Consider the following 14,390-nt stretch of genomic DNA (forward strand, 5'->3'; position numbering starts at 1 on the left):
AAAGTGTAAAGTGGACTAGGAATGCATGTAATCCAAGACCTTACACTGTTCACGATATCAATGAGAGATTGACAAAGAGGATTTGTGCATTCATACTCGAGCAGAGAGAATATGAAGAAGAGGACGAAAGAAATGATAGAACAAGCCCAAACATAAGACTCAGATCATCACACAAGAAATCACTTGGAAAACAATGTCAGGTTCTGACCAATCAGGTCTTTTTTATTCATTGTCCTTTCCAAAGTATTAAGAAATTGTCCTCAGGCTGCAGATGGGGTGTTTTCACAACCATTGTATGGTATTGGCCAGTTGGAATCTTGTGCATTATCTTTGTGTTTTGTTGTTCTGTTGTCGCCTTGCTATGTTTGTAGAGTGTTTAACATATTTTTATATTCATGATATTTATTTTTTCCACATCCTTTGTATATAGAAAAAAAATAGACTGAAGTTTATTTATATTTTTTAATTCAAGTTGGTTTTTATTTTTTAATTATTGTATTGAGTTCCTTTATTTCTTTATTACTGTTTTAAATCCATTGTTACTCTGTCACTTGTTTACAGCCTTTTTTTTAATGTACAGTATATATATATTGGTTCAATTTTATGTTTGATGGTTTAAAAAAAAGATCAAAAGCAATAGTGGATGGTCGTCAGTCAGTAAAGAGCACAATTGTTAGATGTTTTTACAGTAGTGGTCAGAAGAGTGATATCTGTCTGTAAACCTGTAATATATCTGTAAGGTTCAGGATCACTGTCTATTAAGTCATTAAAAAGTGATGCCCAGTCTCTTATAATAACACATTAGGTGTCAAAGCCATGATTTGTTTTAAATGATTTTTTTATTAAATAACTATAATAATTAAGAAAACACAAATCTAGTTGGAGAAATAAGGGAGCTGCTTAGTGGAATGCTGGAACTTTTAAGCAAGTAGAGATTGCATGTTCTGAAAAAAACACTTGATATTGCTATATGTTCTAATGGTATGTGTGAATGATTTTGGATGTGTGTATGTATGCATCTACATTTGTTATCATTCAAAAAAGAAAGAAAAAACATCTGATCAACAACAGGAAAAGAAATGTTTGGTCAGAGGACTTTTAATTTCAGACCTTCTATGCAATGATTTTCTCAGCTGAGAAAAATGGTTGTCAGAGTATTGAAACAAAATAAAACAACTCAATCCAAGAATAACTAGGTAGTAGTTTCAAAAATGTTACTTGGGGGCTGATTTGTGTGTTTAAGATAAACTGTAATGTATATACTATAAATCTGAATTGGAAATTTTGTTTCCCATATTTGTGGCATGTTTCCCATTTTGTGGCACTGTTTTAAAATGGAGCCAATTAGCCATAGCGATTAACATAAACGCCAATCATTTAATCATTATCCATGGATGGTTGCTGCTAGATGAACAGCATATGATGGGGTCACCATCCTTCATGATGCTTAGTTGCCTATTGGTGCAATACTTAAAGGAAATTACAAATCTAAAGCATACTATAAATATGTCAACAATAAAGCAGACATCAAGAAAAAAAAATAGGAAAAAAAAAATAGTTATTGAAAAAAAAACGGAGGTTATATTTGAGAAATATTAAACAAAACAGTTGCAGTGTTTGAAGGGTTGCCCATTTATCTGGTCTTAAATTAGACTCGTCTGTGGTTGCCCTTCCACAGGCCGTGGGAAATCTTGAGTTATCGTAAAGTTTGAAGACTTTGGGAACCCCGTTTGCACCCCTCACTGCATTACCACACACTTTAATATCTGTGTGGTCAGAAAAACTCGAGTTCAGAGGAAACCCAACGACACGGCCTATAGCTACCGAGTTATATTATATTCGGATATATTTATTTTTTCAAATAATAGTTTTAAATAACTATACCAAAATTGAATAAATCATATTTTATTAAACAAATAAAATGAATAGCACTATATTATGTAAATGGATTAGAATGTATATGAGATCAGTTATATAGCAATGTAGCAATGTACAGCACCTATAATAGACCACCTAAAACACTCAACGAAAGCAAATCGAGGAGTCTGTTTGTACTGCCTGCAATATGAACTATATTAGCTATCATTCTGTCTTGCGTCTCAGAGATTTTTTTTTCTGTGTGTGTGTGTTTTGATCCTATTCATCTCAGGAAAGCATAGAGTAAACGCACCAAGGGGAGATATATGCATCGCTATAAGGGCTTAATTACAATACTAAGAAAGCCATTCATTCTAACACCCTAGGTTTGTGATTCATTAGGGCTGTTGACTGTGATGTATGTCAGGGAAACCATCACCTGCCATTATCTATGCTATTTAGTTATTCACTCATTCATGCATTGTGATCCTGTTTACTAGATAAGAAAACAGTTCCTCTTGTAGGAGTAAGTATGTGGCACAAAGAAAGAAATAAATGGCAGAGGAAAAATGACTGCTGTCACTCTGTCAAAAAGGAAACAATCAGCTAAATTTGTTTTAAAATAAACTGATAATTGCACGGGCCCCCCCTTTGCTGCTCAGTTGCACTGGCAACCATTTTCACAGTTAAAAGAACATGAATATATCTGTAAAACATGTAAATTGTACTATACTTCTGCACACGAAACATTCAGAGCAAGGTGTAAAATGACCTGTTGTTTTGTGTAAATGACATCTAAAACAGAGCATCACGACATAAACAGAAACCAAATAAACACATAAATATTCAGATAAATCACACTGTGTATGTGGTTGGCTCATGTGGACTGTTTGGAAATGTAAAAAAAATGTATTGAGACACATTTTTGGTCTATGGTCTATACTTGTTGTGATTGTTAATGCAGATAAAAGACTCCATATAGGCTTCCATATCATTTGTGGGGCGGGGAAATTTAAATTGACAAATGTACTTTAGAAAAAAGAAAAAGAAAACAAAAGACAACAGTTTGAAGGTGTTCGGAAAACACAATTAATGTTACATTCACTGTTGTGGGAGCATATCCATATATCCATTGTAAATTTTGTGTTTGTTTCAGTGTATACCTGTAGTAGGCTTGATGTAACGTCATGTTGTGTGATGAAAGTAATAATACAATCAGGAAAAAATAAAAGAGGTTTTTAAAAAAAACACCTGAATCTAACTTGTCCCTTTCACTACTATGACAGATACATGCAGAATTGCTAACCTAAATGCCAGAAAACAAAGCTGTGGTTTTGAGAAGTGCAAGTATGGTTAAATGCAAGCATTGCCAATATTTTGATGAAATATATTGTGAAATTAATAAAATAAGTTGTCCTTTTAATGAATTCAGTTGGATGAAATGATGGTCCATTTTAATACATAAACAAATTGGAGCAAAAAAAAAAAAGTTTAAAAAGTCTTCAGAGGCAAAAATCATCATCAACAACAACAACAGTGAACTCAAAAATCAAATTATTCAAAACATATGCCTACACAAAACATTCACATATAGGACAAAAGGACATTCAGAGTAAGAATGCAAAATTACAATTTCCGATCCTGATGGTCACTATAACTAAAGAAAACCAGCATGAGAGTGACTATGAGGCTGTCTACCTATGTTATTTATTTATTCATTTATTTAACTGGCCTCAGATGGCACTATAATAAGCCTTTGTTTGTCAAAATATATTCACAGATTTCACCAAATGAATTGTCTTACGAGTCAATACAGTATATACAAATATATATATATAGTTGTATATACAAATATACAAATATATATATAGTTGTATATACAAAATACAGTTGTATATACAACCCGAATTCCAGAAATGTTGGGACGTTTTTTAAATTGGAATAAAATGAAAACTAAAAGACTTTCAAATCACATGAGCCAATATTTTATTCACAATAGAACATAGATAACATAACCCTAACCAGAGAAATTTGACACTTTTATCCACTAAATGAGCTCATTTCAAATTTGATGCCTGTTACAGGCACTTTTTTTATTTATTAGATCTTTTAAGGCTTCAATGTTCAATTTTAAATAATTTAATGTTAGGTTTATTATTTGACCATTTTTATTTGTGCATATGGTATTTCCCATACATAATTATTAAATTAATCACCACATTTTGATCCAAACTCGAACATAAATCGATCTTTACTAGAGATTTGTATCTTTAATTTTTATAAATTTACATATTAGATATTCAATATAAATCCAAACCATTTGGGTAAATACACAATCATAAAATAATTGTTTTATGGATTCTTCCAAGTTACAAAAGATGCATGTAGTCTCCATGTCTTTATTTTTATTTTTTGCAACTACTTGTCTCATTGGGTGAATCAAATAAATAACTTTATATGCAACTTTTTTTTTTTTAACTTTATTGTTGAGACAGTATTTACTGGGTAAATTCCAGACATCTTTCCATTCAATCTGAGCATATAATGAATTCCAAAAAGGTTTGCATTTATGCGGTAATGTGGCTCTATATCATTGTAAAATATAAAAGTTATTAAATTTATTATCTGTAATTTTCATACCATTACTACTTAACTGATTAGCATACAAGGGGATAAGAAGATATATTACCAGACAAAAGCTTGATAAGGCCACTAGAAATGGCATAAAAAATAAAAATAAAACTACTGCAAACTCTTTAGCAGTTATAGGGATCTTATAATAATTAAGCAATTCACAGTAATTAAAGAGATGTCCATTATTCTTGAATGACTGTCTCACAAAGATTATACCATTATTTATTAATTGTATTATTTACCAATGATACTACAAATATAGATACCATTATTGTACCATCTGATATAAATAACTCACACGTCATCGCATCTGACCAATCAGAGCCCCGCCCCCTCAGCTCCACGCCCCGCCCCTCAGCTGAATGTTCAACCGTAGGATTCCTCTCCACAGACTCTTGTCACGCTGTGCTGTCATGTGCTCAAAGGTACAGTCAAACGACTAAAATATAATTTAGAACAACATCCTGTCGTGTGTAGTTCTCTTTAACGTTACACTGCAGCAGCAGAACGCAGACTGTTCGTTCTCAGCAGCCTAAACCCGCTCCGTGTTATTCTGGCAACTTCCGCGTCACATGCTCAGAGGATCAGTTCTGGCTGCATCTGTTATCGCTGTATTCAGTGTCTGTTGTGTGTTATTATGCCGTGTTTCAGGTGCTCCGGGAGCCGGCGGAGATCGCTCAGTTGTACCGGGATCAGTGTCGGTTCCCGGTGTTGTGTCGCGCGGATGTGGGACCGGTGATCACCTCGCGCTACGGCGGACAGTACTGCACCGTTTACACAGGTTTAAACTCAGCATCATCACTCAATGCCAAACACTCAGACTAAACTAATCGTTATAGGCCCGGTTTCATAGACAGGATTTAGCCTAAACCAGGATTAGGTCATAGTTCACTCAATTGAAACAGCTTAGATTTGTATTTTAGTCTAGGACTAGGTTTAAGCCTTGTCTGTGAAACCGAGGGACTAAAACACACAGATTGAAACCATCCACCATTGTTTGAACATCTATATACATTAGCTTTTAGTTATTGCAGTTGAGAAGAGAATAGATATAAGGCCTTTTTTTATTTTTTGCGCAGAATGTAAGATGAAAAGCTTTTTACACCAAATGCAAGACAAATGTGACCCTGGAGCACAAAACCAGTCTTAAGGGTCAATTTTTAGAAATTGAGATTTATACATCATCTGAAAGCTGAATAAATAATCTTTCCATTGATGTATGGTTTGTTATGATAGGACAATATTTGTCTGAGACACAACTATTTGAAAATCTGGAATCTGAGGGAGCAAAAAAATCTAAATATTGAGAAAATCTCCTTTAAAGTTGTTCAAATGAAGTTCTTAGCAATGCATATTACTAATCAAAAATGAAGTTTTGATATATTTACGGTAGGAAATTTACAAAATATCTTCATGGAACATGATCTTAATATCCTAATGATTTTTGTCATAAAAGAGAAATGTATAATTTTGATCCATACAATGTATTGTTGGCTATTGCTACAAATATACCTGTGTTACTCATGACTGCTTTTGTGCTGCAGGGACACATATATTCTTTGAGTTTAAGGAAAACTGATGTTGTCAAGCTGTGAACATGCAAACGATTCTTCAGACAACACAGAACATGCTTTACACTCCAGGGCTTCTGTTTTAATAAATAATACAAAAATGGACAAATTATGATCAATATTGTGAGATACACCATTTACTACATTTTCTCACAACACTGCAAACCTGCAACTCAGCCGTTTGTTTTCTTTGTATTGAGCCAAGAGCTCAATCTGTGATGTTTAGATCTTCTATTGGTCTCTAGTCCTCTTCTCATTCAAATTCACAGGTTAGACTTAATCAAAGTTCAGCTAGTATATGCAGCAAATTGCGAAACGTCTTTGTACGAGCTGGCATTTGGAGTGTCCTGCAAAGTCTAGTGCAGCGATTCCAGCAAACCTAGGCAAAGTCTGGTGTGATCGTTGCTTTATTAACAATTCAGTCCACGTGATGAATCGAGTCCTACAGATGCCCTTCACATTAATCCCAGCACTACATTTAACTCAAAACTTAGTAGCAGCAAATGTGACTCCTGTGCAACTTTGCTGTGATCAAGACACCAGTCGATTCAATGAACTGACTGAATTGATGCAGACACCAGTATAGTAAATGGTGCAGCAGGTCTGCCAAAAACAATAAACATAAGAGTCGTTAGTTGTGTGATTGAGATGGCAGATAGCACAAAATATCAAAACATGGAGTTATTTTGAATATACACAGAGGGAATGCAGTCAACATGCAGACCTAACTGCAACAGTCTGCAGATGTTTTCTAATATATACTGAATATTCAAACTGTATTATCCCAAGTAAAATTTGATTTAAGAAGTGAACTCTACTTTTGTGTTTTCAATAAACAGTCATGGCCAAAAATATCGGCATCCTTGCAATTCTGTCAGAAAATTTTGGTACTCGTTTGCATTGGAACAACAAAAAAACTGAAGAAAAGTCAAATCTGATACAATTCCACTCATAACCCAAAAAATGCACTGAACAAAATTATTGGCACCCTTAACTTAATATTTGGTAGCACCTCCTTTATAAAAAATAACTGAATTCAATCGCTTCCTGTAACCATGAATGAGTTTCTTACACCTCTCTACTGGAATTTTGGACCACTCTTCTTTTGCAAACTGCTCCAGGTCATTCAGATTTGAAGGATACCTTCCCCCAACTGCTGTTTTGAGATCTCTCCACAGGTGTTCGATAGGATTCAGATCTGGACTCATTGCTGGCCATTGCAGAACTCTCCAGCACTTTGTTTGTAACCATTTCTGAGTGCTTTTTGAAGTCCGTTTCGGGTCATTGTCCTGCTGGAAGACCCATGACCTCTGGTGGAGACACAGCTTTCTGACACTGGCCACTACGTTGCGTCCCAAAACTCTTTGCTAATCATCAGATTTCATGATACCGTTCACACAGTCAAGGCATCCAGTGCCAGAAGCAGCCAAGCAACCCCAAAACAGTGTAAACAGTGCCCTAATGTCCTTTACCAAAAAGCTCTACTTTGGTCTAATCTGTCCATAGTACGTTCTCCCAGAAGGATTGTGGTTTTGTCGCATAAATTTTGGCAATCTCCAGTCTTGCTTTTTTATGCCTTTGTGTCAGCAGTGGTGTCCTCCTGGGTCTCCTGCCATAGCGTCCCTTTTCATTCAGATGGCGACGGATAGTGTGAGCTGACACTGTTGGACCCTGTGTCTGCAGATCAGCTTGAATTTGTTTGGAAGATAATAAGGGTTCTTTATCCACCATTCGAACAATCCTTCGTTGTAATTTTGCTCTTCCGTCCACGTCCAGGGAGGTTAGCTACAGTGCCATGGGCTGTAAACCTCTTGATGATATTGTGCACAGTGGACACAGGAACATTAAGATCTCTGGAGATGGGCTTGTAGCCTTAAGATTGTCCATGTCTTTCCTAAATTTTTTTCTCTCAAATCCACAGACAGCTCTTTACACTTCTTGCTTTTCTCCATGCCCAGTGTGACACACAACACAAAGGTTGAGTCAACTTTTCTCCATTTTAACTGGTTGCAAGTGTGATTACTATATTGCCCACACCTGTTACTTGCCACTGGTGTCTAAATACAAATTACAGGAGCATCACATGCTTGAAAAGCAATTATTTCTTAAAATTTTGACAAGGTGCCAATAATTTTGTCCAGTCCATTTTTGAATTCTGTGGGAAATTTTATCAAGTTTGACTTTTCTTCTCTGTTGTTTTGTGAAAAAACAATAAGCACGTGAATACCAAAACATTTGCATCTGAGAGAAGTGTTGCATTTTCTGACAGAATTGCAAGGGTGCCGATGCTTTTGGCCTTGACTTTGAGTTGATTGAGTTCATTGCTCTGTGTTAATTTTGTGTTGCCCTGATTCACCAGTGATACACAAGTCAAACACAACATCTTGTTTGGATTGAAGTGTTATTTATGTTACATGCAACAAACTTTTGTAAGTGTAATGCTTCGTAAGGTTTTATGCTAAAGTATTTGATAAAGCTTTGTTTATCTAGCGAAAATATTGTGTGTTGATATTAACCTTTTTTTTTTTTTTTTTTTTCAATGTGTATTATTTCAAAGCAGCTTTACAAAAACTCATAATGCTAATGTTTATAATAATTTAGTGCCTCAGTCCACATTGGGCAGTTAAAAGCTGGGCAACAGGGTGGTGTAAGTTAAAATAAAGCTATGGACTTGCAAGACATTTTGCAAATTCAAAAACAAATGTGTTAAGTAATCTCTCACACAGAGTTTATGTCTTTCAGAGTGGACTCAGCGGGATTTGGAGAGGAGTGAAAATGTGAAGTTTTGTCGTCAGTACATTGTGTTTCATGATGACAAATCAGTGGTTTACTCTGGACCCTCAGGAAACTGCACAGAAATCAAGGGAGAGTAGGTTGACTTTACTCATTTGTGATCAAAGAAAGATATTTAAAGGCATAATTCACCCTAAATTGACAGTTCTATCAGCATTTACTTACTGTCAGGTCTTTCCAAACCTGTATGACTTTTTTGTCTTTTGCGGAGCACAAAGAGAGAGACAGTATTCTGGTGAATGTTTCAAAGGTTTTTCCCATATAGTGAAAGTCACTGGGGTCTAAAACAACTCCGAAACACAGGTTTGGATCGACATGAGTAATTTTTACTGCCTTTTTAAGCAAGAAGTAACCAAGTGCATGCCCTGATACATCACACTGACCGTGCTCTGGCTCGGTGTTTAGGCTGCTCAGTGTGGATTCTCCATCCGGTGAAATGAAGGCTGTACTGAGAGAGAGCACCATTAAAGGAGAAGACAAGCAGTTCCTTGAGGTCAGATTGTTTGCACAAATCATTTATTTACCTACAATATGACTAAACTTTTAGACTTTACTCGACACTTTGGTAGTGTGTGATGCCAGTTGTGCAAATGGCTAAACAACTGAACAAATATGTGATGCATAGTATTTTAAAATGTGTTCTGGACCGTAGGCATAATAGTCTTAAGGTCATTGCACACTGAGTCTGAAATTTTTGCACGTTAAAAAAAAAATACGACCTCACGTTGTGTCAATCATGTTTACACACTGCCTCCGAAACTTTCGTCCGTCATAAAAATAAATCGGATCAGGTTTGATTTTCTGCGTTTTCTCATTCGTAGCATGCATTTGGATAGGAAAGGATGAGGAATATGAAAAAACGGAAAAACGCACGCAAAAATTTCGGATTCGGTGTGCAATGACCTTTACACTGTTTGGCACTGCCTAATGTTTAATAGGAAATATTCACATGATTTTAAGTTTATCATATCAACAGACAGAGCTGGGTAGTAAGTGACTACATGTAATCTGGATTACCTAATCAGATTCCAAAAATTACAAGTATTTGTAATTATAGATTCAATTATATTTTAAAATACTCGCAATCAGACTTCTTTTTTTAATGGATTACATGATTGCATATTATTTACACAATAACAATAATTTATTCATAATTTATTGATTCTCCCTAATTCCTCTTTTTCATCTAAAGTATCCTACCGCAAAACAAATTCAGATTTAAGAAGCATTTCAACATTGCATCAGCTACTGATGAACACATTGATTTTTATTTGAATTATCACTCATAATTTTATTATTCAGTTATTTTACCACGCTTTACTTTGGAAGGCTTTCAAAAATGCACAAATTCACCAACTTTTTTTGTTGTCTGATCCTTTCACCTAATATATTTTTATTTGAAGTACTCCTGAGATTTTTAAATAATTTAATAATGAAGCATCACATTTGCATGTTCATGGTTCTCTGACATTGGTTAAGGTCACATGACATGAAGGTAAAAACACAATTTTTCATTTTTCCAGTAAGTGTTTTATTTTGATTCATTTTAAAATTAGTTGTTTTAATTTAACATTTTTATGATTTAATGAATTTTTAGCCTTTCATTAAACTTATAACCCCCTTCATTTCCTTCACCATCCCATTTTGGGAAACCTTAATGTAATATAATGTTTAATGCACTTCATGTTATTGATAACAACAAATGGAATACATTTTCTTACTCTTTGTATTTTTATATCAATATGGTACAAGGAAAACGAGATGGGGCAAAAGTAATCTAAAAGTAGTCTGATTATATTACCTAAAATGTGTAATGTAATGGATTGTGTTACTAACTACTAGCAATGGGCGATATCTTATCGTTTGCAATATACCGGTAAAAATTCTCCCCATGATAAGAATGAGTCTTCCCACAATAATAACGATAAAGTCTAGTTGTTGACAATAGGCATGATCGACTTGAGCAGCGGTGCTCAGAATGATCACTGTATAACATCAAAGTACTGCGAGAGCGATGGGTTAGGGCTGATCGTATGCATTCGAATCGCTCTCGCGGTGCTTTGATGTTATACAGTGATCATTCGGCCCAGCGCTGCTTCAAGTCGAACGCGCCTATTATTTCTGTGCGACAGTGAAATAAATGTAGTACAGTATCACGTGTGTGATACAGTTCTGCATGTGTATGAGCCTGTTTACAAACCTGTTGTCCAATAAAGATATCATTTATTTACATTTTTTTCCCTCCTAATTAACTTAACATAGTTGTGTATAAATATAATTTCCTTATAAAAAATAACCAAGTTTGTTTGAAGAACACAGATAATTTTGTGCAGTCGTATGTTTATGGCCTTCAAGTTTCATCAGTTAAAATTTCTCTATCTCTCTTGTGCATTTTATACAGAGATAACTGGATACCTTTGTCCATATTAGGGATTTCACGGAGCATCATTAGTAGTATTACTTCTGCGATGCATCTGAGGAGTTTCTGCGCAAGAGCGCCCTCCGGCTTCCAGTATCAATTAAACAGACATTGCATTACGTGTGTACTCCGTAATGCTCACAACACCCTATTTTGGGTAAAAATAGGAAAGATGATACTTTTATCCAAAGAAACAGGATTCCCTAAATTATCACTATTGACATTATCGCAATAAATACCAGAAATGCTGTGATATATTTTTAAGCCCATAATTTGGAATCGGCAGCATAAACGACATGAACGTGACCTGCAAGCGCTTCTGTAAATGGAGAAAAACATAAGCTATTATACATAAAAGAAACAAAATATATTTTTCTAAATAATTAATGAATTAACAAAACGAAAGGAAAAAAAACTGCAACAATTAACAGCCTATATGCAGAACTTCGGTTCATTTTTGTGATGCACTCTTGAGAAAGCTGCAGTTTTCCTTTTTCACAAAAGTACGTTTTGTTTTTTTGTGAATGTACACAAAATAAATATTTTGAATAATGTCTTACTCTTATATGACCACAAATGAAGGAGTAGGTTAGTGCAAGTTGCTTCCACTTTTACAAGGAAAAACCCCCCCAAAAAACACAAGCGATCGCGCCGGCGCCTCACGCGCAGTTAAGCATAGCCTCCACAACGCAGCCTGTTCATGTCATAATAAAATACAGTCAGCCAAAAATATTGAAGAAACATGAAAAAAATGTTTTATTTCCCCTCACTCCACAACAAATCCTTTAAATTTAACAGTAGAAAGAACAAAACAAGAATAAAAATATAAGAAGCCAAAACGAATTAATTTAAACTTTTGTACTTCACGTTCATGTAAAACCAAATGTGCTTGGCATAATATCACGGGGTTATGGTGGTCAAGCTGAAAGGGACGGACTACAGGCTATTTAAACTGAACAGTGCACTGTAAAAAAAATGATGATAATGATAATGTAAATGTAGGCTAGCCTGCTAACATCAAATTAAGATAGAAGTATGTTTGAGAGGTAACTCCTCTTTTTCTTACCATGTATAAAATAATTTTAGATACAACTTAATAATATGATTTAATGCGCTTTTGAACTACAGGGAAACGGTGCTTTAACTTGAGCAACACATGAACACGGACGCTGCCTATTGGCAAATTCTGTCACGTGACTCCACATTTATTTCTGTTAAAGCCCCTTTTCTCGACAAAGTGTTTCCAAACTCATTTTTGCGACATTTGAAGTATCGATATGGAATTTATGCACTAAAGTTAAACGGAAAAGATTTTGTCGACACATGAGAAATTTAATCGATAATTGGCATTTCCATCCGCTATATCGTAAATATTTTAAATCGCAAAATATTTTTTCGCAAAAAAAAAAACCTTGGATGGAAACCTGGTTAATGACGATAACTCAGGGAATCCTGTTTCTTTAGAGAAAAGTATTATCTTTCCTATTTTTACCAAAAATAGGGTGTCGTGAGCATTACGGAGTACACACGTAATGCAATGAGTGTTTATTTCACACTGGAAGCCGGAGGGCGCTCCTGCGCAGAAACTCGCTTGCGCAGAAGTAATACTATTGACCACGCTCCTTGAAATTCCTAATATGGACTAGGCTTGCTATGATAGACGGTGTTGGCGGTGATACCGGTGTTAAGCCGCAACACCGGTTACATCACTTGCCCACCGTGGCACCATCCCTCACCATCATTTCACAATTTTTTTTTATAGTAATAAAGATAATTTAGTTCAGTTAGAGAACAGACACTACAATTAGAACTGAACGCAGATGCTCAATGCAGCACAGCCGAACGAACGACAGTCGCGCATCACAGATCAGGTGTCATTTATCATGTGAGGAGAGTGAGTCGAGCTGACTGACAAGATGAGAGCGGTAAGACAGACAAGTCGATGGCAGAAGAGTTTCAAAACGAAATGTAAAAGCGCCTGTTTTAAAAATATTTTGGATTTTGAAAGGCCTGTTGACCTGCCATTTATCTAAGGAGATATTGGAAGTTTTGTTAACATTCGTTTCTCATTTATTTGGTTCCACAGTATTTGCTGAGTTTTATTTTATTTAAACTGTCAATAATTTAAACTGTCAATAAATCAGCCCGTGTAACATGTAATACTTTAATAATTGACTAAAGAAATACAGTTCTTATAAAAAATAAACAAATCTTTTCTGTGAAATATAGTAATTCTGTGAAGTACAGGTGTATCTCAATAAATTAGAATGTCGTGGAAACGTTCATTTATTTCAGTAATTCAACTCAAATTGTGAAACTCGTGTATTAAATAAATTCAATGCACACAGACTGAAGTAGTTTAAGTCTTTGGTTCTTTTAATTGTGATGATTTAAGATCTCAACAAATTAGAGTACTTCATAAGACCAATAAAAAACAAATTTTTAGTGAATTATTGGCCTTCTGGAAAGTATGTTCATTTACTGTATAGGTACTCAATACTTGGTAGGGGCTCCTTTTGCTTTAATTACTGCATCAATGCAGCGTGGCATGGAGGTGATCAGTTTGTGGCACTGCTCAGGTGTAAAGGAAGCCCAGGTTGCTTTGATAGCGGCCTTCAGGTCATCTGCATTGTTGGGTCTGGTGTCTCTCATACTTCTCTTGACAATATCCCATAGATTCTCTATGGGGTTCAGGTCAGGCAATGAATCTAAAATATATGAAAGTTTAAAGTTTAACTTAAAAGAAAAAAATGTACTGTGAAAACTGTTCACAACATTCTAATTTATTGAAATGCACCTGTACATAATAAATAATATTTTGGCATTCGAATATATCGCGAATACGGAAACATTTGATTTTGTGTCGAATGAGAGACCCAACGTTGGTTTCAGTTTAATTTTAGCCTAAATTAATACGTTTTGGCTTGTCGTTTATAGCTAGCTGCTTATATTTTTAATTCTTGTTCTTTTCTAAATGCTGTTAATTAAAATAATTTATTTTGGAGTGAGGGGAACTAAAATAGCCTTGCTATGTTTACAGTGTTTATTATAATGTTTGTAAACATTTCGCTCGGCATTTTTGACGGCCTATTTCTGAATGAAATAATAAAATGCGA

At 35.0% G+C, this 14,390-nt stretch overlaps 1 protein-coding gene across 2 annotated transcripts in view; it reads left to right on the plus strand.

Annotated features, from left to right (window-relative positions):
- Window positions 1-4,840: 4,840 nt before the first annotated feature.
- The window catches only part of LOC306849503 (acylamino-acid-releasing enzyme-like), a 44,275-nt gene continuing 34,725 nt past the window's right edge, over window positions 4,841-14,390 (plus strand). The window contains exons 1-4 of one of the 2 annotated variants that reach the window (XM_079384584.1): window positions 4,841-4,916; window positions 5,143-5,272; window positions 8,805-8,931; window positions 9,261-9,348. In XM_079384584.1, the coding sequence (XP_079240710.1) occupies window positions 4,854-4,916; window positions 5,143-5,272; window positions 8,805-8,931; window positions 9,261-9,348 (408 nt within the window). In that variant the 5' untranslated portion in view covers window positions 4,841-4,853. The remainder of the gene's footprint in view (window positions 4,917-5,142; window positions 5,273-8,804; window positions 8,932-9,260; window positions 9,349-14,390) is intronic. The other variant, XM_079384585.1, reaches the window with a different exon arrangement.

The sequence above is a fragment of the Barbus barbus genome (genome assembly GCF_936440315.1).
Source record: "Barbus barbus genome assembly, chromosome: 29".
NCBI lineage: Eukaryota > Metazoa > Chordata > Actinopteri > Cypriniformes > Cyprinidae > Barbus > Barbus barbus.